Below are 27,464 nucleotides of genomic sequence, written 5' to 3' on the forward strand. Positions count from 1 at the left end.
TGAGAAATTTGAGGAACAGAGAGGAGAGTAACTTGCCCAATGTCACACAGCTACTAAAGAGTAGAGCTGGGATCCAAAACTGGGTCTGACTGCACAACCCATGCTTTTTTAACCTCACAGTTCCCCCAGCGGGCCGAGATTTTAACATCTGCAAAATGCTGTTAAGAAGTATTATAGTTAGGTTTTTATTTCCTTTCTCAATGTTATATCCCCACCTGAGTAGAAGGACTCTGCTGGGTACTATACCAAACTACCTATCTATTTATTTATTTATTTATTTATTTATTTATTTTGAGTCAGACTCTCACTCTGTTGCCTAGGCTAGAGTGCAGTGGCGCAATCTCTGCTCACTACAACCTCCATCTCCTGGGTTCAAACCTCCAGAGTAGCTGGGATTACAGGTGCACACCACCACACCTGGCTAATTTTTTGCACTTTTAGTAGAGACAGAGTTTCACCATATTGACCAGGCTGGTCTGGAACTCTTGGCCTCAAGCGATCCTCCCATCTCAACTTCCCAAAGTGCTGGGATTACAGGCATGAGCCACCGTGCCCAATTATTTAATCCTGATTATGTAAGCAGTTTGAAGGAAAACTACAGTGTTCTTTGATTTAGAATAGAAGGCAGGAAGGCCTTCCCTGAGAAAGTGACATTGAGCCGAGATCCAAAGGATAAATAGAAATTGAGGATGGGGGAAAGCATACCCGGCAGAGGGAACAGTGTGTGCAAAGGCACTGAGAAAGGAGCATGGCTCAGCTGAGGAACTGAGAGGCCAGTGTTGTTGTTATACTGAGAAGAAGAAGGAAGTATCTTTATTCAAAAAAAATTTTTTTTCTAGACACGGGGTGTCACTATGTAGCCCAGGCTAGTCCCAAACTCCTGGCCTCAAGCAATCCTCCCACCTAGCCTCCCAAAGTGCTGGGATTATAGGTGTGAGCCACTGTGCCTGGCCAGAAGCATGTTAGGTACTATAGTGAGACGGGAAGATAATGCCAGGCCTGGGAGGCTGTATTAAGAATTTAGGTCTTTATCTTAAGAGTGAAGAGAAAGATTTTAAGCCTTCAAGTGATCAGAGTTGCATTTTTGAAAGATTTCATAAAGCTAGGAGGAGAAAGAATTAGAAGGGTCTAGGGGATTTGGATAGCCCAGTCTGGAGTTTATTGCAACTGTGTAGGGAAGTGATGATGGTGGCTTGAACCTTGGATAAGACACAATAAGTGTGTGGCTCACGCCTGTAATCCTAACACTTTGGGAGGCCGAGGCGGGTGGATCACCTGAGGTCAGGAGTTCAAGACCAGCCTGGCCAACATGGTGAAACCCCATCTCTACTAAAAATACAAAATTAGCCAGTCATGGTGGTGTGTGCCTGTAATCCCAGCAACTCAGGAGACTGAGGCAGGAGAATCACTTGAACCCAGGAGGTGGAAGTTGCAGTGAGCCAAGATCATGCCATTGCACTCCAGCCTAGGCAAAAAGAGCGAAACTCCATCTAAAAAAAAAAAAGACACAGTAAATGTGAAGTTGACTGAGCTAGGGTTCCTGGCCTTGGAGACAGTCCAGTAGGGGAGAGCAACTTAGAAATAAAAATAGTATATTGTGCTATGAGCACTACTAGAGGTAAACCCAAATAACTCTGGAAGCTCGGAGAAAAGATAGAGGGAAGATGGAAAATGTATTAGTTATCTATTGCTGCATATCAAATTACCCCAGCATTTAGCAGCTTAAAGTAAAAGTAATAAACATTTACTAGATCACAGTTTCTGTGGGACAGGCATGTTGGCATGGCATAGGTGTTTCTGATTTAAGATCTCCCACGAGATTGCAGTCAAGCTGTTAGCTGCCAGTCCCATCTGAGGGCTTGAATGGGGGGAGATCCACTTCCAAGTTCACTCATGTGGTTGTTAGAAGGCCTTGATCTCTCCCTACATAGGCAGCCCTCTCCCCAGGGCTTCCTCACAACATGGCCACTGACGTTCTGCAATGTGAGTGACCAAGAAAGAGAGCAAGAGAACCAAGAGTATGTGAGAGAAAGCACCCATGGAAAGAAGCCAGTCTTTTTGTAACCTAATCTCAGAAATGGTCTTATCACTTCTGCCATACTCTATTTATTAGAAGTGAGTCAATAAATTCAGTCCACGTTCAAGAAAAGGGAAATACACAAAGGTGATGAATACACAAAGGTGTGAATAGCAGGAGGTGGGGATCATTGGGGTTCATTTTAGTGGCTGCCTACCACAGTAGGTTCCACAGAGGAGGCAGTACATGAGTAGTTGTATTAAAGTTTTTCAGGAGCATTTCAGGAGGAAGGGCTTTCCAGGCAAAGCAAAGGATGTGTGCAAAGATACAGAGGCATGGAAGAACTTCATGTGTTCAGGATACGCTGTTGGCCATTCCGTGACCAAGCGAGAGGGGCTTGGGGAATATAATTGATTCAGCTGAGCAAATTTGAAGAGGAGGTAAAGTATCATTGGTTGAAAGATGATACGTTTACTTCTTTGAATTCTACCAGCATACCTGCATCTTTGTGAAAAATATATACATACGAATATATTCATTAAAGCATCATCTTTATATTAGTTTGCTAGGGCTGCCATAACAGAGGACCACAAACTGGGTGGCTTAAACAACAAATTTATTGTCTCAGAATGCTGGAGGCTAGAAGTCTGAGATCAAAATGCCAGCAGGATTGGTTCTTTCTTTTTTTATTTTTCACACAGGGCCTCACTCTGCCACCCAGGCTGGAGTGCAGTGGCACGATCTTGGCTCCCTGCAACCTCCGTCTCCTGGGTTCAAGCGATTCTCCTACCTCAGCCTCCCGAGTAGCTGGGACTACATGCGCGCCACCATGCCCAGCTAATTTTTATATTTTTAGTAGAGTTGAGGTCTAACCATGTTGGCTAGGCTGGTCTCAAATTCCTGACCTTAAATGATCCGCCCGCCTTGGCCTCCCAAAGTGCTGGGATTACTGGTGTGAGCCACTGCGCCTGGCCTAAAATTGGTTCTTTCGGAGCACCCAACTTCTGAGGGTTGCCAGGGAAATAATTTGTTCCAGGTCTCTCTCCTTGACATGTAGATGGTCATTGTCTCCTGTCTTCATGTCATCTTCCCTCCTTAAATGTCTCTATCCAAATTTCTGCTTCTTTAAGGAGACCAGTCATATTGGATTAGGGCCCCCACTAATGATGTCATTTTATCTTAATTGCTTTGTAAAGACCCTGCCTCTAAATGAGGTCACATTCTGAGATATTAAGGGTTAGAAATTAATCATATGAGTTTGGGGGGAGGGTACACAATTCCACCCATATGTTCCATGAAAGGGCTATATATGCAAAGCAACCCGCAGACACAAAAGCAACCAAGAAACCAAAGAATAAGGAAGACAAATCTGGTTTGTTGGTATAGAGTGTTTTATTAGGGAGCTTACGGACAAAAGTATGGTCTTCGGTGGCCACAAGACAGGTAGATCTTCACACCACAAACCCCCTGATCCAGGGCTTATATTTTGAATCATACATGCTCTGGGAGAAATGTGTAGATGGTTATGGACCTCACAGCCTGTGATTTATGCAATGACATCAGGGGTGGTTTTGAAGGAAAGACAAAACTTACAGTGAATAGGTGTTTCTACATAAAGAGTAATAACTAGACATCTTGGAGGTATTCCTGGACTGGGGGTTAGTCAGGAGTCACATGGCAGATTAGCATCTAAAATACAGTCACTCTTGTCCCCACACCATAAAAATCATGTGATGGGAAAAGAGTGAAAACAACTAAATGCTCATCAATAGGGAATGGGTAAATAGGTTATGGTATATCATAAAATGGAATACTATGCAGCTGTTAAAAAGATGTACTGATAAGAATATTTTCCATTGTGGAATAATCTCCAATATATTTTATTAAGGGAAAAGGGCAAGTTGCCAAGTAATCTATGGCATGCCAGTATTTATGTTAAAAAATGGAATGTGTTGTAATAGCATAGGATATCTCTGGAAATATACACAAGAAACTGGTAATAGTGGCTACGTATATAAAGAGGAACTGGGAGCCTGAGGGTCAGCAATAGGAGGGAGCCTTTGTACTATATACTCCTGTTGTACAGGTTGACTTTGTTACCATGGGCATGTATTACTTTCAAATTAAAAAAGAAAGAAGTAGGTGCAGCAAACCACCATGGCAAACGTATACCTGTGTAACAAACCTGCACGTTCTGCATATGTATCCCAGAACTTAAAATAAAAAAAGAAGCATCAGAGAGCTTGGTAATTTTGGTATGAAGTATATTTAGTCTGCACAAAACTGAAGTTTATGTCTATGTTTTTAAAGTTGATGTTGGCTGGGCGTCAGTGGCTCACGCCTGTAATCACAGCACTTTGGGGGGCCGAGGCGGATCACAAGGTCAGGAGTTTGAGACCAGCCTGACCAACATGGTGAAACCCCGTCTCTACTAAAAATACAAAAATTAGCTGGGTGTGGTGGTGCAGGCCTGTAGTCCCAGCTACTCAGGAGGCTGAGGCAGGAGAATCACTTCAACCCGGGAGGTGGAGGTTGCAGTGAGCCGAGATCGCACCATTGCATTCCAGCCTGGGTAACAGGAGACTACGTCTCAAAAAAAAAAAAAATTTTTTTTTTAAGGGAGCCAAAAGGTACATACAGATTTTTCAACTGTGTAGGGGTCAGTTCTCCTAATGCCCTCATTGTTCAAGGATCAGGTGTACTAAAAGTAAACAAATGCCAACCTTGAAATTCTGTACACAGTGAAAAATCACTTAAAATAAATCTTAAAAAAAAAAAGTTGATGTCTATGTTTTCTCTTCTCGAAGCTTCCCCACCCAGTCTCTCTCCCTTTAACCCTTACACACATAACTTCCCTCTCTCCCTTAATCTTACACCTTCTCCAGCTTCTGCCTTCTTCCCTGCTTCCTATTATAATGAAACTCAGAAGAACTACCTGTACTTGCTGACCCTACCTTCTTACTCTATTGGGAGTTTATATCCTCTGTATACTGAAATGTCTCATCAAGTTGCTAATGACCCACATTTTTCCCAAGTCTGGTCAAGTCTCTGTCCCCGTCTTTCCAGACCACTCAGCAGTGTTTCACTGTAGTGACCATTCCTTCCTGGAAGCACTTTGTTCTGTAGGCTTTTATGACACCAGATCCCCCTAGTTTTCCTTCTACCTCCCTGCGTACCACTTAGTCTCTTATCAGTTCCTTCCCTTCTATCAGACCTCTAAAGGTAAGAGAGCTCTAAGACTTCATCTTCAGCCTTTTTTTTTTTTTTTGAGATGGAGCCTTGCTCCCATCGCGCAGGCTGGAGTGCAGTGGCGTGATCTCGGCTCACTGCAACCTCCACCTCCTGGGTTCAAGCGATTCTCCTTCCTCAGCCTCCCGAGCAGCTGGGATTACAGGCGTGCGCCACTACACCTGGCTAATTTTTGTATTTTTAGTAGAGACAGAGTTTCGCCATGTTGGCCAGGGTGGTTTTGATCTCCTGACCTCAGGTGATCCACCCGCCTTGGCCTTCCAAAGTGCTAGGATTAGAGGCATGAGCCGCTGCACCCAGCCTCTTTTTTTTTCTTTGATTTTATGGTTCAACTAGGTGAGTTCACCAAGATCCATGGTTTTAAGTACCATTCCTAGGTCAATCATTCTGAAATTTATATCTCCAGCCCCTGACTTGTCCTCTGTAGAACTCTAGATTTGTGTAACTGTCTATCTCATTTGGATGTTTGATAAGCAACTCAAAATGAGCACAAATTGAGAACTCTCAATTTATCACCCTATATCTGTTCCCCACTTTCCCATCCCCTCATCACCCCCAATATTTGCCCGCCTAAATAATTGGCACCATCAGCCCAGTTACATAGGTCAGGAGTCATCCTTGATTCCTCTCATTCTCCCATATCCCAGTCAATAGTTCCTACTGGCTCTATCTCCAAAATACATCCTAAAGCCAAACCTGACCCTTCTTGCCATCTCACTCCTGTAATCCTAGTCTAAGCCACCATCTAACTGGTCTTCCTGCATCCAGTCTTAACCCCTTAAGTGTGTACCCCATGCAATTCTTGGCATGATTTGAAATGGTAAATCACTGAGTGGGTGGCTCATGCCTGCAACTCCAACACTTTGGGAGGCAGAGGCAGGATGATCACTTGAGGCCAGGAGTTTGAGACCAGCTTCGGCAACATAACAAGACCCCATCTCTACAAAAAATAAAATAATTATCCAGGTGTGGTGGTGCATGCCTGTAGTCCCAGCTACTCAGAAGGGTGAGGCAGAAGGATCACTTGAGCCCAGGAGTTCGAACCGGCAGTGAGCGATGATCGCACCACTGCACTCCAGCCTGGGCGACAAGAAGGAGACTCTGTCTCTAATGTAATAAATAAAATGAAATGATAAATCAGCTGTAAATCACAGCTGCCAAGAAGGCTGAGATGGGAGGATTACCTAAGCCCGAGTTTGAGACTAGCCTGGGCAACATAGTGACTCTCATCTCTAAAAAAAATTTTTTTTAAATAGCTGGGCATGGTGATGCACTCCCATATTCCCAGCTACACAGAAGGCTGAGGAAGGAGGATTCATTGCACTCATGAGTTTGAGGCTGCAGTGAGCTATAATTGGACCACTGCACTCCAGCCTGGGCAACAAAGGGAAATCATGTCTCTTAAAAAAAAGAATAATAATAAAAGGTAAATCAGATCACCTCACCAACTCGTTGAACTCACTAGTAGCTTTCCATTGCACTTAGAATAAACCTTCCCTTTGCTTCCAAAGCCTTACAAACCTGATCCAGTTTACCTCTCCTGTATCGCTCTGCCCCTTGACCACTGTTCCAGCAACAGCAGCCTTCTTTCTATTCCTAAACAGCCAAGAATATGCAAGCTCACTCCTGCTCTAATGACTTTGCACTAGCTATTCCCTTGCCTGAAATGCTGTCCCTTTGAGTGTGACTGGCTCCTTTTTGTCCTTCATATCTCTGGTTAAATGTTACCTCCTGAGAATTTCACTGACCATCCAGTCTAAAATACTCACCTGGTCCCTATATATATAGCGTGACTTTATTTTAATGCTCTGTGAAGCACTGACTACCTCCTGATACTTTTCTTATTTATTTATTTTAGGTATTTATTTTCCCACACTAGAATGTAAGCTCAATGACAGCAGGGACTTTGTCTTGTTCACCATTAATTCCTTTGCATCTAGAGCAGTGCTTGGCTCAGAGAGCCTAATAATTGTTAAGTGAATGAATGAAATTACTTCCATTTATATTTAATACCTTTTCCACTTCAGTTAAAACAACATAGCCAAGACTCTCCTCTTGTATAGAAATTCACATGATTTTTTTTTTTTTTTTTTGAGACAGAATCTCACTCTGTCACCTAGGCTGGAGTGTAGTGATATGATCACATCTCACTGCAGCCTCAACTTCCTGGGCTCAAGCAATCCTCCCATCTCAGCCTCTTGAGTAGCTGGGACTACGGGTGCACTCCACCACACTGGGCTAATTAAAATAATTTTTTTAGAGACAAGTTCTCACCATATTGCCCAGGTTGGTCTCAAACCTCTGGGCTCAAGCAGTCCTCCCCGCTTGGCCTCCCAAAGTGTTGGGATTAGAGGCATGAGCCACTGCACCTGGCCTGAGCATGAATTATGAAAGACTAATATTATTTCAGTGGAAGCCCTGCCTTGTAAACCAGTGGTGAGGAGCATTTGTATTGCACTGAATCATTTTTTAAATTCAGTTGTGAGTTACTATATAAAACCTAAAATTAAGTTAGAAAAATTTCAAAGAACTATCAGCTGTTTCTTTGATATGCTTTTAAAAAGGATGGCCATTTTGTGCATCATTAAAGTATGATGTGTAGGCTGTGACTCACAAGAGGAATAGCCAACCTACTCTTTTCTCTCCTCCTCTTCCCCTCCCCAGAAATACCATAAAGAAACAGGTGATAGGTACTTGGAAGAGTAGCTAACATTTGCTGAGAGCTTGCTATGTGCTAGATATTTTATTTTATTTTATATTTTATGTTATTTTATTTTATTTTATTTTTATTTTATTTTGAGACAAGGTCTCACTCTGTTCCCCAGGCTAAAGTGCAGTGGCATGATCACAGCTCACTGCAGGCTTGACCTCCCCAGGCTCAAGTGATCCTCCCACCTCAGCCTCCCAAGTATCTGTGACTACAGGTATGCACCAGCACACCCAGCTAATATTTGTATTTTTTGTAGAGACAGAGTTTTGCCATGTTGCCCAGGCTGGTCCTGAACTCCTGGGCTCGAGTGATCCGCCCGCCTCAGCCTCCCAAAGTGCTGGGATTATAGGCATGAGCCACTGTGCCCAACCAACATTTAATAAATTAACTCATTTAACCTTCAGAACAACCTTATGAGAGACAATTCTAATTCCCACTTAAAAGATATGAGGTACGGAGAGGTTAAGTAACTTGCCTGGGTCATGTGGTTAATGAGTGGTAGAGCCGGGCAGGCTGACTCCAATGTCTGAGCTTTTAATCATCTTACCATGCTGCCTTGGGGAATGCATGTCAGTGGGTCTGAATGTTTGTCGCCACTTTAGTCCTTTGGGACTACAAAGGAGAGTAAATAAGGAAAAATACATGGGGGTGTGGAGCTAAGTGTCAAATCCAATTAAGTCCAAATTCCAGAGGTTTTCCTTTTTTATGCCATGGACTGTTTTGATAGTCACGGAGTCTATAGACCCCCTACTCAGAATAATGTTTTTACATACAAAGCTAAAATAGAATTGGAAACCTATTATAGTGAAATACAGTTCTCAAAATATTAAATCACCATGTGGGATATAAAATACATGCTTTTTGTTGATATATTAAAAAGATCTAATGGCAGTCTGATGACTACCATAATTTCATAGCAGTATGAACACAAATGATATTTCAAGATAGTTTTAACTGCAATAATGTGACATAGAAATATCTGGGATGTGGTCGGGCACAGTGGCTCACACCTGTAATCCCAGCACTTTGGGAGACCGAGGCAGGCAGATCACTTGAGGTCAGGAGTTCGAGACCAGCCTAGCCAACATGGTGAAACCCCATCTCTACCAAAAATATAAAAAATTAGCCAGGTGTGGTGGTGCATGCCTGTAATCCCAGCTACTTGGGAGGCTGAGGCAGGAGAATCACTTGAACCCAGGACGGGGAGGTTGCAGTGAGCTGAGATCATACCACTGCACTCCAGCCTGGGCCACAGAGCGAGACTCCATTTAAAAAAAAGAAAAAAGAAATATCTGGGATATCTGTTAGTGACAAAGTCACAGATACAGCTAGTACTGCTATGACTTGTGGCCTACATTAGTAAGGGAAGGAATTGCTAAGTTTCTATTTGAGATTAGTGAAAATAAAGACATGATATTTTTTCCTTCCCATTCAAGTTCATAGGCCTCTTGAATTCCATCCATGGATTTCTTTGGGGAAGGGAGTTTTGGTGGAGACAGATCTATATACCCCCAGGTTATTATTCCCTGCCACCAAGCCTGGGAGCAGTTTCTGGATATACGGTAGTGACCCAGTGTATGGACAAGAAGTAGATGCAGGGAATTGACCAGGAATTACTGGGAAGAGGGATTCAGTGGTGTGAACTGGTCACCCCTTCCCATAAGCCTGATGATTGAAAAAGGACAATGAGTGACCAGGCGTGGTGGCTCACGCCTGTAATCCCAGCACTTTGGGAGGCCAAGGCAGGTGGATCACTTGAGGTCAGGAGTTTGAGACCAGCCTGACTAACATGGTAAAACCCCGCCTCTACTAAAAATACAAAATTAGCCTGGCGTGGTGGCACATGCCTGTAATCCAGCTACTTAGGAGGCTGAGGCAGGAGAATGCAGTGTGATAGCCCAAAAAGAAGGCAGAGATTGCAGTGAGCTGAGATCCCGCCACTGCACTCCAGCCTGGGCAACAAGAGAGAAACTCTGTCTCAAAAAAAAAAAAAAAAAAAAAAGGACAATGAAAAAATAAATGAAGTAAAATTTGTTTCTGTGATATCTGAGATAATCTTTTAGATATGTTTCTAACATTTCCCCAAATGAAGTAAATTATTACACAAAATTATGAAGTTAAAGCAAATTTAGAAAAAAAAAAAAACAGTTACAAGTGGACAGAAGTCTATTTTGGCATTCTGAGTGTCTGCAGCTTTGGGACAAATGAGAGGCAGGATCCCTGGGCAGGATCAGCACACTCATGGTAGCAAGCACGCCTCATTCTGCCCCCAGTTCTGCCCCCACAGCTTCAAACATGGTGGGCTGACAACAATATGGAGGTCGGAGAAGAAGAACAATTTCAGAGCATGTCTGAGACAACCCAAGGTGCTGAAAAATGTACTGAAGCTCTACAGTGATGGAGGCATGGACCAGCACTATGCAGATAGAAACATAAATGTGACATCATTTGTAATTGCAGTCTGAATGAGTTAGAAAAAAATTGGGATATTCTTACGTGGAAGCTAAATCTTAATACCACTAGGAAGATTTGTAATAATAACAATGATAGTTAACATGAATGGAATGGTTACTATTTGTCAGGCACTGTTAGAAGTACAGTACTTTACATGCATTAACATATTTAATTCCTAGAGCAAACTTATGAAGTAAGTGCTGTTAATATCTTCATTTTACAAGCAAGGAAACCGAAGTGCAGAGAGGTAGAAGTAAATTATTTTTAAAAAAATGACACTTATTTGGGCCTACATGTCACCCAGCAGCCAGGGGGAAAAAAAAAGACATTTATTCTAAGATAGAGTAGAAGTATATTCTTTTTTTCTTTTTTAAAATACTTTTTTTGTACAGAGCAGTTGAAATGTAAGAAGTATATTCTTTTGTTTTGTTTTTTGAGACAGAGTCTCAGTCTGTCACCTAAGCTGGAGTACAGTGGTGCAATCTCAACTCACTGCAACCTCTGCCTCCCGGGTTCAAGCAATTCTCCCTGCCTCAGCCTCCCCAGTAGCTGGGATTACAGGTGCCCACCAGCACGCCCGGCCAATTTTTGTATTTTTTAGTAGAGGCAAGGTTTTGCCATGTTGGCCAGGCTGGTCTCGAACTCCTGACCTCAGGTGATCCACCCACTTCAGCCTCCCTAAGTACTGGGATTACAGGCATGAGCCACTGCACCTGTCCTAGAAGTATAATTCTTGACTGTATTAGTTAAATGCTGTATTGACTTTATGCTAGCTGCTGTAAAAATAAGCTTTGAAACCTCAATGGCTTAACACAATCGGAGTGTATTTCTCTCCACATAAGCCCAATATGAGGTTGGGTGTTGAGAAACTCAGAATGATGAAAGTCTGCTGTCTTCACTATATCAGCATCACTCTGAGGTTTCTTGCACCTTCATTTGAAGGTTAAATGCATCAAATTCCACTGGTCAGAACTACTTGCCCATGACTAACTAAAAGGGAAGCTGGGAAATGTAGCTGAACTGTGGTCCAACAGGGGAAAAAAATGGTTTGGTAACCAGCTAGCCAGTATTTGTCATGCCAGCAGATCAGACAACTTTATTGGTTCAAGCAGAGAGCTTCCCTTTTTTTTTCAAAAGGTGCTCCTTAACAAACTGAAACAACTTTTAAATGAGCTTAGTTCATGGTCTTTTGTTAAGAAGAAGTCCTTTATTTTTATGCTGTAGATATGGTATTATTACCATCCAGTCCTTCTGTATAATTATTGTCAGAAAGCATGGCTTGAGAACAACTCTTTTTATATTCAAATACTGTTTTTGGTAACTGTTCTCCAGTATTTTGATTTACTGTCAAAAAATTTATATAGCATACAAATAATGCACTTATCTGGTTAGTAAATTTCTTAGCTAATTTATTAAGATATTCTCTTGACTTCTGGGAGCTAGAATGATCTTGACTACATTTATGTGGAAGAACTTTGGGGCCTGAGACATCACTTGTCCATGTGTTTAAGTGAGTCCAGATCTATTTTCTGAAGAAAGTCTTGTCTTTGCACATGTACCTTCTTAGGCCTATTTCCAAATGGCAGTGGGATGGCCTTCTTTTTGGGCTATCGCACTGTTAGATGCCTCATTGCTCTGAAAGAATGTCAGTCCTACCTTCAGCCCCATTGAGTGCTAAATCAACTATTACTCAGCAGCAAAATCATTTCCATTCTAGTTTCTTACCAGAAAAATAACTTCAAACTTTCTCTGCAGTTTATTTATCAAAAGCTCAAGTGAAAAAAAATAATACTCACTGGGGATTACTTGAAGGATAAGTAATCTATCCACTTCTCTAAACAATCTAAATGTTATCCCTTATTTATGACTATTAGAATAAGCTATGTAGCTGGATTGCCCCTGTCTCTTGTAGAATTGCTTGTGCTGAATTGCATTTTGGTTTTACACACCAAAGCTGGTTGTAAGAGATGGCCCTAGGAATCTTGCTGTTGTAGTTATTGTAAGGATGTTGTTGAGGACTTTGACCACTATGTTATAGAGTGACTCATAATTAGGGAAAATTTCTCTCGGATCTTATTACCAGGAAGCTATATTTCTCTTAAGAGCTACTTCATTTTGGCTGGGCACAGTGGCTCACACCTATAATCCCAGCACTTTGGGAGGCCAAGGCGCACAGAGCATGAGGTCAGGAGATCAAGACCATCCTGGCTAACACGGTAAAACCCCGTCTCTACTAAAAATGCAAAAAATCAGCCGGGCGTGGTGGCGGGCACCTGTAGTCTCAGCTACTCGGGAGGCTGAGGCAGGAGAATGGCGTGAACCTGGGAGGCAGAGCTTGCAGTGAGCTGAGATCGTGCCACTGCACTCCAGCCTGGGTGACAGAGCAAGACTCTGTCTCAAAAAAAAAAAAAAAAAAAAAAAAGAGCTCCTTTATTTTTATCAAAGGGAAAGTAAATTTCATCATTGTTCAGATTTCCCTATGGCTTTGTCCCTGGAAGCTCAGAATCAAATTTACGGCCTAGGTCTAGCTGTTGTCTAGAACTATATAATATGCACTTTTGTGTGTCATCATAACAGTTGGTTTTAGCTTATTTTCCTTCTCCTGCTTGCCTTCTTTCCTCCACACCAATTACTTAACCCATTATTTCATGTTACATTTCTATAAATTGCTTCAAAGACTTTAGAAACATAGGAATTACATGTTTGAGCATGTACTTACATGTATATGCTTAAAGTAATGCTCAAATATTTTGAATAACAAAAGATGTTGAAATACATGTTCCCTTAAACACTATTATTGCATATTTTTCATTAAAAGTTTTGCATTGGAATTCATGTTTCTTTTCTTTTTTTTTTTTTTTTTTGTTTTTGAGACAGAGCCTTGCTCTGTCGCCAGGCTCGAGTGCAGTGGCATAATCTCGGCTCACTGCAACCTCCACCTCCCAGGTTCAAGCGATTCTCCTGCCTCAGTCTCCCAAGTAGCTGGGACTACAAACATGTGCCACCACGCCCAGCTAATTTTTTTTCAGCTTTTTTTTTTTTTTTTTTTTGAAATGGAGTCTCACTCTGTTGCCCAGGCTGGAGTGCAGTGGCACAATCTCGGCTCACTGCAACCTCTGCCTCCCAGGTTCAAGCAATTCTCCTGCCTCAGCCTCCTGAGTAGCTGAGATTACAGGTGTGCACCACCATGTCTGGCTAATTTTTGTATTTTTGGTAGAGACGGGGTTTTGCCATGTTGGTCAGGCTGCTCTCCAATTCCTGACCTCATGATCTGCCCACCTCAGCCTCCCAAAGTGTTGGGATTACAAGGATTACAGGTGTGAGCCACCGTGCCTGGCTTTTTTTTTTTTTTTTTTTGGAGACGGAGTTTTGCTCTTGTTGCCCAGGCTGGAGTGCAATGGTGTAATCTCGGCTCACTGCAACCTCCACCTCCCGGGTTCAAGTGATTCTCCTGCCTCAACCTCCCGAGTAGCTGGGATTACAGGCACGCGCCACCATGCCTGGCTAATTTTGTATTTTTATTAGAGATGGGGTTTCTCCATGTTGGTTAGGCTGGTCCCGAACTCCCGACCTCAGGTGATTTGCCCGCCTCGGCCTCCCAAAGTGCTGGGATTACAGGCATGAGCCACTGCACCCAGCCTTGTTTCTTTCTTTATACTCCACTGCTTCTCTCCTCCAACCCATGCTGCAGACTGCTCCCACCCTTGCTTTTTCTTAAGCTATTCCCTGTTCCTTCCTCTCCTCATTGCCAAATCTTCCTCCAAGGGCCTCGGCCCTAGCTGCTCTGTCAGAATGGAATGTTCTTTCCTGACAGACTTCTTATCAGTTCCTTGCCAACTACACAGAGAGACTTCCTGACCCTCATCCTCTCTAAAGCTGACTCTTGTCCCCTGCTCGCCCTACCTCATATATAAACAGCACCTTGCTTACTTTCTTCGCTATATTCTGTCATCATTTTCTTATTAATTCCTTTGGTAGTTATATGTCTACTCAACTAGAGGGTGAACTCCATGAGGGTAAGTACCATGTTGTTTGCTTTTTTTGTTGTTGTTAAGAGACAGGGTCTCACTGTGCGGCTCAGGCTGGTCTTTTTTTTTTTTTCCCCCCCAAGACGGAGTCTTGCTCTGTTGCCCAGGCTGGAGTGCAGTGGCATGACCTCAGCTCACTGCACGCTCCACCTCCCAGGTTCAAGTGATTCTCCTGCTTCAGCCTCATGAGTAGCTGGACTACAGGCACCTGCCACCATGCCCAGCTAATTTTTATATTTTTAGTAGAGAAGGGGTTTCACCATGTTGGCCAGGCTTGTCTCAAACTCCTGACCTCGTGATCCACCTGCCTCGGCCTCCCAAAGTGCTGGGATTACAGGTGTGACCCACCATGCCCAGCCTCAGGCTGGTCTTTATCTCCTGGCCTCAACCATCCTCTTGCCTTAGCCTCTTGAGTAGCTGGGATTAAGGCATGAGCCACTGTTCCCAGCAATCCAGGTCTTCAGATGCATGAATAAATTGTTGAGCCTATGAACTGCAGAAAACCTCTTCTAACTCTTCTGTACTCTCAGGAATATTCCCTTTTCAAAACTCCTGAATTTACTCCTATCTGGTCCAAACCTAGTCACTCGGCACATTTAAAGCCCTCAATACCTCTTTGTTTCGTGTTTCAAGATGGATTTCCCCAATTACTTTGTAAGTTTTAAATTATTTGGCTAATAGATTATTAGAGGAACACTGAAGGTACAGGCAGTGGAATCTGGATATCAGTAGGGGATTTAAATAGTCTCATATTCATGAGGGTGCGAGAACCTTTATGCTAACTCAGAACTCCAGAGTTAGTATAAAGATTATTGTAAGCAGAACACATTTGAGATTCAATAGATTCATAAGGAATCCTTCTTGGAGCTTCCCTTATGTGACTAAAAGCAGCAACTTCTGAGAAATGAGGTATCATGAATTCTCCCTCCAGGGAAGTTTTACAGCCTTGAAGAAGGCAGAAAGACCACTCATAGTTATGTGGCCAAATATTATCACAAACTTTAGCTCTCATTTGTTCTCTTAAAAACTCACTTGTGGCTGGGTGTGGTGGCTCACACCTGTAATCCCAGCACTTTGGGAGCCCAGGGCGGGCGGATCACAAGTTCAGCAGTTCGAGACCAGCCTGACCAACATGGTGAAACCCAGTATCTACTAAAAATACAAAAATTAGCCAGGCATGGTGGCATGTGCCTGTAATCCCAGCTACTCAGGAAGCTGAGGCAGGAGAATCGCTTGAACCTGGGAGGCGGAGCTTGCAGTGAGTTGAGATGGCACCACTGTACTCCAGCCTGGGCGACAGAGCAAGACTCTGTCTCAAAAAAAACCCCACTTGTATTTCCTTTAAAAACCTATTTGTCCTTCCCATGGGACTCTTTTCTTCCTCCTCCGTCCCCTACTGTTAGATATAGCCACAAATTCTTTTTTTTTTTTTTTTTTTTTTTTTTTTTGAGACGGAGTCTTGCTCTGTCACCCAGGCTGGAGTGCAATGGTTAGATCTCAGCTCACTTCAACTTCCACCTCGTGGGTTGAAGAAATTCTCCCACCTCAGCTTCCCGAGTAGCTGGGACTACAGGCGTGCACCACCACGCCTAGCAAATTTTTGTATTTTTAGTAGAGGGGTTTCACCACGTTGGCCAGACTGCTCTCGAACTCCTGACCTCAAGTGATCCACTCATTTCGGCCTCCCAAAGTTCTGGGATTACAGGCATGTGCCACTGTGCCCAGCCATAAGCCACAAATTCTAGCCACCTTTTTGAGTTACTCATCACTGAGCATTCGCACACATATGTGCATTGCATGCGTGAACTCTTATTAATTTGTCTTTTGTCAGTTTAATTTGCAGGCCTCCAGTAATTGAATAGAGGAGGGTAGAAGAGGCCAGCTGCGGTGGCTCATGCCTGTAATTCCAGCACTTTGGGAGGCCAAAGTGGGCTGATCACTTCAGGCCAGGAGTTCAAGACCAGCCTGGGCAACATGGCGAAACCTCATCTCTACTAAAAATACAAAAATTAGCTGAGCGTGGTGGTGCATGCCTGGAGTCCCAGCTACTCAGGAGGCTGAGGCAGGAGAATCACTTGCACCCGGGAAGCAGAGGTTGCAATAAGCCTAGATCGCACCACTGCACTCCAGCCTGGGCGACAGAGCAAGACTCTGTCTTAAAAAAAAGTGAAGAGGAAGAAAAGGGTAGAAGAAAAGGGCAATGATAGAAGGACAAGAAGGGGAGGTAGAAAGGGAACTTACATTTATTGAGAACCACTTAGATTAGGCAAAACATGTCATAGGAAGATACATTTCACCTCCTTTTTTTTTTTTCTTGTTGTTGTTGTTGTTGTTGTTGAGATAGGGTCTCACTCTGTCACCCAGGCTGGAGTATAGCAGCACGATCACAGCTCAGTCTCCCAAAGTGCTAGAATTACAGGCATGAGCCACTATACCTGGCATCACCTCCCTTTTTTTTTTTGAGATGGAGTCTCGCTCTGTGGCCCAGGCTGGAGTGCAGTGGCGCGATCTCGGCTCACTGCAAGCTCCGCCTCCTGGGTTCACGCCATTCTCCTGCCTCAGCCTCCCAAGTAGCTGGGACTACAGGCGCCGGCCACCACACCCGGTTACTTTTTTATGTTTTTAGTACAGACGGGGTTTCTCCATGTTGGTCAGGCTGGTCTCGAACTCCTGACCTCAGGTGATCTGCCCGCCCCGGCCTCCCAAAGTTCTGGGATTACAGGTGTGAGCCACTGCACCCAGCCAGTGACCTCCCTTTTTTAAACAATGGGAGCAAGCAAAGGGTAGAGTGAGTTTCCTTGAGACATCATTAACTCAACAAAATGTTTTGAGTGTGTTTCATGTGCCAGGTATCCTAAGAACTAGGGATGGAGCATGAATAAGACTTTGTTCCTGTTCTCATGGTATTGACAATTTAGCAGAGGCCAGGAGGAATCCATCTGAAAAAGAAAGTTCCGTCAGGCCTGGATCAGAGATTCTAGCCCTGAACAGAAGCCGCACTCAGTAGAGTAAGTGAACATTTACAGAGGACTTACTATATGTTAGACACCATGCTAATCACTGTATACAGCATCCATGTTCCCTTAAAAACCCCAGATCCGCCTCTTCTCCGAGAAAACACCAAATGGCGTGACGCCGGTGCAGTTGGGGGGCCCGGAGGCCCTGGTGGCCCTGGGATGGGGAACCGCGGTGGCTTCCGCGGAGGTTTCGGCAGTGGCATCTGGGGCCAGGGTAGCGGCCGTGGACTGGGCCTGGGCCGGGGCCGCAGAGCTCGCGGAGGCAAGGCCGAGGATAAGGAGTGGATGCCCGTCACCAAGCTGGGCCACTTGGTCAAAGACATGAAGATCAAGTCCCTGGAGGAGATCTATCTCTTCTCCCTGCCCATTAAGGAATCAGAGATCGTTGACTTTTTCCTGGGGGCTTCTCTCAAGGATGAGATTTTGAAGATTATGCCAGTGCAGAAGCAGACCCGTGCCAGCCAGCGCACCAGGTTCAAGGCGTTTGTTGCTGTCGGGGACTACAGTGGCCACGTCGGTCTGGGTGTTAAGTGCTCCAAAGTGGTGGCCACCGCCATCCGTGGGGCCATCATCCTGGCCAAGCTCTCTATTGTCCCCGTGCGCAGAGGCTACTGGGGGAACAAGATGGGCAAGCCCCACACCGTCCCTTGCAAGGCGACAGGCCGCTGCGGCTCTGTGCTGGTGCGCCTCATCCCTGCACCCAGGGGCACTGGCATCGTCTCCGCACCTGTGCCCAAGAAGCTGCTCATGATGGCTGGTATCGATGACTGCTACACCTCAGACCGGGGCTGCACTGCCACCCTGGGCAACTTCACCAAGGCCACCTTTGATGCAATTTCTAAGACCTACAGCTACCTGACCCCTGACCTCTGGAAGGAGACTGTATTTACCAAGTCTCCCTATCAGGAATTCACTGACCACCTCGTCAAGACCCACACCAGAGTCTCCGTGCAGCGGACCCAGGCTCCAGCTGTGGCTACAACATAGGGTTTTTATACAAGAAAAATAAAGTGAATTAAGCGTGAAAAAAAAAATAATAACACCCAGATCCATGGCTGGGCATGGTGGCTCACACCTGTAATCCCAGCACTTTGGGAGGCCGAGGCAGGTGGATCACCTGAGGTCAGGAGTTTGAGACCAGCCTGGCCAACATGGTGAAACCCAGTCTCTACTAAAAAAATATGAAAATTAGCCAGGCGTGGTGGTGCATGCTTGTAATCCCAGCTACTTGGGAGGCTGAGGCGGGAAGATCGCTAGAACCTGGGAGGCGGAGGTTGCAGTGAGCCAAGATCGTGCCACTGCACTCCAGCCTGGGTGACAGAGCAAGACTCTGTCTCAAAAACAACACAAAACAAAAAACCCACAGATCCTGAGGGAGGAAACATGGCAGTTCTTGGCCTCCTCCGGGGCCCTGAGTATTGCTATACACACAGGAGACATTCAGTACCCAAGCGATTATTGATATAATTCAAGAGATTCAATGGTAATGAATCACCAGAGCAAGACGGTGTCTCGCTCTCTCGCCCAGGCTGGAGTGCAGTGGCCAGATCATAGCTCACTGCAGCCTTAACTCCTGGGCTCAAGGGATCTTCTTGCCTCAGCTTCCTGAATAGCTGGGACCATAGGCAGTTGCCACCACACACAGCTATTTTTTAAAAACTTTTTTTGTAGAGATGGGGGTCTCTTCATCTTGCCCAGGCTGGTCTCAAACTCCTGGGCTCAAACAATCCTCCTACCACAGCCTCCCAAGTAGCTAGGACTCATGTGTACAGCTAATTTTTTTTTTTCTTTGAGGCAGAGTTTCACTCCTGTCTCCCAGGCTGGAGTGCAGTGATGCCATCTCTGCTCACTGCAACCTCTGCCTCCGCGGTTCAGGAAATCCTCCTGCCTTAGCCTCCCGAGTAGCCGAGACTACAGACGCGCACCACCACATCTGGTGAATTTTTGTATTTTGTAAAGACAGGGTTTTGCCATGTTGCCCACGTTGGTCTGGAACTCCAGGGCTCAAGTGATCCGCCCCCCTCGGCCTCCCAAATTGCTGGGACTACAAGCCTAAGCCAAGGCATCTGGCCCCGAATTGATTTTTAAAGCAGTGTTTTACTTTAGCTCCAGCAGAGGGAGCCAGGTCCATGTTGATTAAAGGCAAAACAAAAAATCCACAACAAAACACAAGAAAGAAAAATAACAAACAAAAATGGGAGGTTCAGGCAAAGAGATTCCTTTTTCAAAGAAAATGCCGTCTAATTTCCAAAGTATTGTATTTCCGCCTTCCTTTGAAATCCCTGAGCAGCTCTTTCCTCTCTGAGACTTTAGGGCATAAATCTGAAGTTGAGACAGGTCACAATAGAAAACTTTCACTTTTTTGAGTCCTTTTCAAGGTACAGAGTGTCAATTTGTGTAAACATTATTTGACGCTGAAGACTCAGCTTAACTTTACCCATTTATGGGCCAGGTGTGGTGGCTTATGCCTGTTAATCTCAGCACTTTGGGAGGTTGAGGTGGGCAGATCACCTGAGGTCAGGAGTTCGAGACCAGCCTAGCCAACATGGCGAAACCCCATCTCTACTAAAAATACAAAAATTAGCTGGGCATGGCGGTACGTGCCTGTAATCCCAGCTACTCAGGAGGCTGAGGCAGGAGAATCACTTAAACCTGGGAGGAGGAGGTTGCAGTGAGCAGAGATCATGCCACTCCACTCCAGCCTAGGCAACAGAATGAGACTCTCTCTCAAAAAAAAAAAAAGAGGTGATAAAACATAACATAAAAATTACCATCTTAATCATTTTTAAGTATACGGTTCAGTGATATTAAGGACATTCATGTCATTGCACAACTATCACCACCATCCATCTCCAGAACTCTTTTCATCTTGTGAAACTGAAAGTCTGTACCTGTTAAATAACTCCCACTTCCCCCTCCCACCTAGTCCCTGGCAACCACAATTCTACTTTCTGTCTCTATTGGTTTGACTACTCTAGGTACTTCACATAAGTGGAATCATACAGTATTTGCCTTTTTGTGACTGGCTTATTTCACTTAGCATTATGTCCTCAAGGTTCATCCATGTTGTAGCATGTGTCAGAATTTCTTTCTTTTTTAAGGCTAAATAATATTCCATTGCATATGTATACCACACTTTTGTTTATCCATTTACCTATTGGTGGACAGTTGGTTGTCTTCCACCTTTTGGCTATTATGAATAATGCTGCTATGAATGTGGATATATAAAAACTTTTTTTTTTTTTGAGACCTTGTTTTCAGTTCTTTTGGGTATATACCCAGAAGTGGAATTGCTAGATTGTATAGTAATTCTATTTTTAATGTTTTGAGGAACCACTACACTGTTTTCCATAGTGGCTGCACCATTTTACATTTCCATCAGCCAAAAATAAGGGTTCCAATTTTTCCACATCCTAATCAAAACTTACTATTTTCTATTTTCTTTCTTTTTATAGTAGCCATACTAATGGGTGTCAGGTGGTATCTCATTGTGGTTTTGTGGTTTCTTTTTTAATCAACATGAAATCTGCATAAGGTTAAAAAGTCAAATAATGCATTTCTACAAGGTTTGTAATGTCCTCAGCCCTATCCTATCCTCTGTCCCCCAATCCTGCTCCCTACAGACAGCCATTTTCAACACTTTTAGTTCTTCTGGCCCATGAACCCACATTCTTAAGTAATATGCTAATCGTGTTATTTTATTTTATATATATATGTTTTGAGACAGAGTCCCGCTCTGTCGCCCAGGCTAGAGTGCAGTGGTATGATCTCGGCTCACTGCCACCTCCACTCCCCAGGTTCAAGCAATTCTCCTGCCTCAGCCTCCCAAGTAGCTGGGATCACAAGCATGTGCCACCATGCCTAACTAATTTTTGAGTTTTTAGTAGAGACCGAGTTTCACCATGTTGGCCAGGCTGGTCTGGAACTCCTGGCCTCAAGTGATCCACCAGCCTCGGCCTCCCAAACTTTTGGGATTACAGGCATGAGCCACTGTGCCCAGCCTATTTTATTTTTTATTTATTGAGACAAGGTCTCACTCTGTCACCTAGGCCGGTGTGCAGTGGTGTGATCTTGGCTCATTGCAACCTTCGCCTTCAGGGTTCAAATGATACTCATGCTTCAGCCTCCCAAGTAGCTGGGACTACAGGCATGCACCACCACACCCAGCTACTTTTTGCATTTTTAGTAGAGACGGGGCTTCCACCTGCCACGACCTCCCAAAGTGCTGAGATTACAGGTGTGAGCCACTGCGCCCGGCCTAGTAGTGTTATTTCTTAATTTGTCTTCTAAAATTATCATTACTTTGTAATTATGGCAGGAAAAGATTTAGCATCCTTCAATCACTCTGTTCCACTCCTCCCTTTTTTCCAATATAGTTATGTAAACATGTTTACTTAATTCAATATGACTAAGTATCATTTACTACTGAGCCATGTATTGCACATAAATTATGTTTCCTTAACATTTGTTTTTCTCCAGATTTAATAATTGCCTCATTTTAAAATTTGCTTAATTTTCTTTTCTTTTCTTTTTCTTTTTTTTTTGGAGATGGAGTTTCGCTCTTGTCGCCCAGGCTAGAGTGCAGTGCCGCAGTCTTGGCTCACTGCAACCTCTGCCCCTTGGGTTCAAGCGATTCTCCTGTCTCAGCCTCCCGAGTAGCTGGGATTACAGGCACCCGCAACCACGCTCAGCTAATTTTTTGTATTTTTAGTAGAGACAGGGTTTCACTATGTTGGCCAGGCTGGTCTTGAACTCCTGACCTCAGGAAGTCCACCCGCCTCAGTCTCCCAAAGTGTTGGGATCACAGGCGTGAGCCACCACGCCTGGCTTAATTTTCTATATATCTGTTGCTAATTCTTCCCATAAACTCCAACAGCTTCTCATTGCAGGCTTTTGGAGTCAAACATATCAGACCATTTATGTTTTCCTGGAGATGCTCTGATCTTGGAGCTCTGTCCTTAGGCTCCTTTAATGTGGATAGGTTGTTTTCTAAGCCTGCTACTTAGTTGTCATTTAGGGACTTCTGTAACTTTTACAAATTCTAAGCAAATTAAAAGTTCACATGAGAAACATTGTCTAACATTAGCTTTGGATGAGTCCTCTTTGGGTTCTTAAGATGGTGAGTTCCAGCCTCCATTCCTTTGGTATTATACTAATCCTTCCACAGCACAGCTGCTGTGCCACTGCTGCCTGGGACTCTAAGAGTTACATAGGGCAAAGAACAGATGAAGAAACAACAGGAAAATACACAGTAGGTTCTTTATAAAAAAGTTGGAAAAATACATATGGAAAGAATGAGGGAAAATAATTCCAATCCTCTTGTATTCTCATAACCAAAGGTAACCTCTATTAACATTTTTGTTTATTTCCTCCCCCTGGCTTTTAAAAAATTAAGCCTAGGTGTATGTGTGTGTGTGTGGTGTGTGTTGTAATCATATTGTATATCCAATTTTATGTTTTGTAGGTATTTTTGTTTTGTTTTGTTTGAGACAGAGTCTCGCTCTGTCACCTAGGCTGGAGTGGAGTGCAACCTCCACCTCCCCATTTTGAGGGAGTCTCCTGCCTCAGCCTCCCGAGTAGCTGGGATTACAGGCACCCACCACCACACCTGGCTAATTTTTGTATTTTTAGTAGAGATGAAGTTTCACCATGTTGGCCAGACTGGTCTGGAACTCCTGACCTCAGGTGATCCACCCGCCTTGGCTCCCAAAATGTTGGGATTACAGGTGTAAGCCACCACACTCAGCCTTGTTTTGTTTTAGGAGACAATGTCTTGCTCTGCTGCCCAGGCTGGAGTGCCATGGTATCATCATAGCTCACTGCAGCTTCAACCTCCTTGACTCAAGTGAGCCTCCTGCCTCAGCCTCCCAAGTAGCTGAGATTATAGGCATGTGCCACTGCACCTGGCTAATTTTGTTTTTTATTTTTTATAGAGATAGGGTCTTGCTATGTTGATCAGGCTGGTTTCAAACCCTTGGCTTCACGTGATCTGCCCACCTCAGCCTCCCAAAGTGCTAGGATTACAGATGTGAGCCACTGCACCCAGCCTATGTCTTAATTTTTAATAACAATGTTATATTATTAAGTGTTTTTCTGGGGGTTTATAAATTATTCAGAAACATCCTTTTAAATGCCTGCATAATGGCCCATCTGGTTGAAATACCATAATTAATATATCTTCTATTATTGTACCTTTAGGTTTTTACCACTTTTATACTGTTACAAATAATGTTTTGGTAAATACTTTGTCATAAAACATTGTTTTTAATTTTTATTTTTTATTTTTTTATTTTTTTTGAGACGGAGTCTCGCACTGTCACCCCAGCTGGTGTGCACTGGTGCAATCTCGGCTTGCTGCAACCTCCGCCTCCCAGGTTCAGGAGATTCTCCTGCCTCAGTCTCCTGAATAGCTAGGATTACAGGCACCTGCCACCACGCCCAACTAATTTTTTGTATTTTTAGTACAGACTGGGTTTCACTGTGTTGGCCAGGCTGTTCTCGAACTCCTGACTTTGTGATCTGCCCGCCTCGGCCCCCCAAGGTGCTGGGATTACAGGCGTGAGCCACTGCGCCCGGCCAACTCTTTTTTTTTTTTTTTTTTTTTGAGACAGAGCAGTCTCACTCTGTCGCTCAGGCTGGAGTGCAGTGGCTTGATCTCGGCTCACTGCAACCTCTGCCTCCCAGGTTCAAGTGATTCTTGTGCCTTAACCTCCCGAGTAGCTGGGATTGCAGGCACCTGCCACCATGCCCAGCTAATTTTTGCATCTTTAGTAGAGATGGGGTTTCATCATGTTGACCAGGCTGGTCTTGAACTCCTGACCTTAAATTATCCACCCACCTTGGCCTCCCAAAGTGCTGGGATTACAGGCATGAGCCACTGCATCTGGCCGTCATAAAACTTTTTACATATTTGGGATTCTTTCCTTTATACAGAATTTTACAAAGTCAAAGGATATGAACATTTTTAAGGCTGAAATATAATGCTACTTCAAGGATGCATACTCAGAGACTGAAACTCTTAAACTCTTAAATGATCGTGATATATTTTATACTCTTTAGAGGCTTCATTTGAATGCAGCCATCTTTGATGGAAAATGATTAAATTGCTACCCATCCAGATTTAATATGTGTAGTTCATGACAGAAAGATAAACCTCTTAAGTGAACTGTCTCTGTTTCTCCAAGCTGTAAAATCTTAGAAGATGCCCAGGACAGAATGGCTCAGAAATGCTATAAGTAGGATCCAAAATACGCTTATTAGCCCTCTTATGTAAGAAGTGCTCTGTCCTCTGACATACCACAAAGAAAACAGCCTATGCTCTGGGCATGTCTTTATTCTCTCTCTCAATAGCACATTATCACACAGCACATTGTGGAACTTTCAATACCTATAGAACCTTGAGGATGTGCTAAGATATTCTTGATCGAATCCTGATTCAGTCATTTCCTTGGATATTAAACCCTTCACCTCTCAGGCTGTATTGCTGGCTCTAACAAAGGGCTTGAATCCTCCTTGTGTAAAAAACTTTCCCTCTTGATTGCCCTCAACAAAGTGAACAGTGGATCTCTTTAACAGTAAGCTTCTCGGCTGAGTATGGTGGCTCATGGCTAGATTCCCAGCATTTTGGGAGGCCGAGCCAGGAGGGTTACTTGAGCCCAGGAGTTCAACACCAACCTGGGCAACATAGCAAGACCCTGTCTCTACTATAAAAATAAATTAAAATAAAATTAGCTGGGCAAGGTGGTGTGCACCTGTAGTCCCAGCTACTCGGGAAGCTGAGACAAGAGGATTTCTTGAACCCAGGAGTTCAAGGCTTCAGTGAGCTATGATGGCACCACTCCTTTCCAGTCTGGGCAACCGAGCAAGACCCTATCTCAAAAATAAATAAATTAAAATTACAATTAAAAAAAGAATTAACTTATGTGGCCAGGCACAGTGGCTCACGCCTGCTATCCTGGAACTTTGGGAGGCTGAGGAAGGCAGATTGCTTCAGCCCAGGAGTTCAAGACTAGCCTGGGCAACATGGCAAAACCCCATCTGTACAAAAAATACAAAAAGTAGTCAGGCATAGTGGTGCATGCCTGTAGTCCCAGCTACTGAGGAGGCTGAGGTAGGAGGATTGCTTGAGCCTGGGCCCCAGAGGTTACAGTGAGCTGAGATCGTGCCACTGCACTCCAGCCTGGGAGACAGAGCCAGACCTTGTCTTAAAAAAAAAAAAAAAAAAAATTAAGAAGAAAGGCAAAAACATTATCAAAACTCATCACTTCTTAATTATTTTTGCTACATTTCACTGTGATCTATGTTTTGAGGTTACTTATATCTACTGCATCTGTATGGTAGAAATCCTAGGTAATGGTATGCAGTAACTGTACATCTCCCAATTCTGTACTCAGTGACATGGCAAGATTGGCAATGGTGGAAGTATTTACCCCTGCAAATGTTACAAATCAGAACTTTCCTCCCTCCTCCTCCGAGAGAGTCAGTTCTTAATCCTGAACTAGTACTCCATGCATTGTTGACACATTAGTTATAGAGCAGACCAAACAAGTTACTCAGTTGAAAAGTAAGAGCTTCAGTCAGCCTGACTCCAAATTTGTCTCTGCTAATTTAGAGAAAGCGCAGCCGGGCGCAGTGGCTCACACCTGTAATCCCAGCACTTTGGGAGGCCGAGGCGGGCAGATCACGAGGTCAGGAGATTGAGACCATCCTAGCTAACATGGTGAAACCCCGTCTCTACTAAAAATACAAAAAATTAGCCAGGCGTGGTGGCACATGCCTGTAGTCTCAGCTACTTAGGAGGCTGAGGCAGGATAATCGCTTGAACGCCAGAGGCGGAGGTTACAGTGAGCTGAGATCGCGCCATTGTACTCCAGCCTGGGAGACAGAGCAAGACTCCATCTCTTACAGAAAAGAAAAAATAGAAAAATTTCAAACATATAGAAAAATAGGGAGAATAGTATAAGAATCTCTGTGTACCCCTCACCCAACTTCAGCTATGATCATGATCAGTATATTGTCTTGTTTCAACTGTATACCCACCCACTTTCCCCTACACTTGGATGACTTGAAGCAACTCCTGGCCATCATATCATTTTATTCAGTATTTATCTCTAAAAAATAAAAAGTCTTTTAAGAGTTGATTAACCCATTGGCCAGGCGCAGTGGCTCACGCCTGTAATCCCAACACTTTGGGAGGCCAAGGTGGGTGGATTACCTGAAGTCAAGAGTTTGAGACCAGCCCAGCCAACATGGTGAAGCCCTGTCTCTACTAAAAATACAAAAATTAGCCAGCTGTGATGGTGCCCACCTGTAATCCCAGCTACTCAGGAGGCTAAGGCAGGAGAATCACTTGAACCTGGGGGGCAGAGGTTTCATTGAGCTGAGATCTCACCACTGCACTCCAACCTGGGCGACAGAGTAAGACTCCATCTCAAAAAAAAAAAAAAAAAAACCAAAAAAACAAACAAACAAAAAGTTGAGTAACCCATTGTAATAGGGAGATTAACTGAGACTCTGAAGTTAAGTAACATTCCCAAAGTGACCAAAACTGGTAAGTATATTAACCAAACTTCAAATACAAAACAATCTGTCTTCCTTTACATTCATTTACTGACTGATATAAAAATCCATGATCTAAAGATTAGGCAGCAAAACTGTAAATTCCAATAACAAATCTTAGCATTCTAAAATTTAATTAAATTAATTAATTTATTTATTTTATTTATTTATTTATTTTTTTGAGATAGAGTCTTGCTTTGTTGCCCAGGCTGGAGTGCAGTGGCACGATCTTGGCTCACTGCAACCTCTGCCTCCTGGGTTCAAGCAGTTCTTTGGCCTCGGCCTCCTGAGTAGCTGGGATTACAGGCATGCACCACCACGCATGGCTAATTTTGTATTTTTAGTAGAGACAGGGTTTCACTATGTTGGCCAGGCTGGTCTCAAACTCCTGACCTCAGGTGATCTGCCCGTCTCAGCCTCCCAAAGTGCTG

General features: G+C 43.9%; 2 protein-coding genes across 16 annotated transcripts in view; both read left to right on the forward strand.

Annotated features, from left to right (window-relative positions):
• Positions 1-27,464, forward strand: part of NUCB2 (nucleobindin 2) — a 104,170-nt gene that overhangs the window by 2,640 nt on the left and 74,066 nt on the right. The window lies entirely within an intron of this gene.
• LOC101126577 (small ribosomal subunit protein uS5-like) lies at positions 17,226-18,528 on the forward strand. The gene has a single exon (XM_055355955.2). The coding sequence runs from the start codon at positions 17,497-17,499 to the stop codon at positions 18,460-18,462; it is 966 nt and encodes a 321-aa protein (XP_055211930.2). The 5' UTR covers positions 17,226-17,496; the 3' UTR covers positions 18,463-18,528.

The sequence above is a fragment of the Gorilla gorilla genome, chromosome 9 (assembly GCF_029281585.2).
Source record: "Gorilla gorilla gorilla isolate KB3781 chromosome 9, NHGRI_mGorGor1-v2.1_pri, whole genome shotgun sequence".
NCBI classification, from domain to species: Eukaryota; Metazoa; Chordata; class Mammalia; order Primates; family Hominidae; genus Gorilla; species Gorilla gorilla.

What these genes read in the sequence shown, in the direction of transcription:
- LOC101126577 (XM_055355955.2), top strand. Translation starts at nt 17,497, where the DNA reads ATGTTAGACACCATGCTAATCACTGTATACAGCATCCATGTTCCCTTA.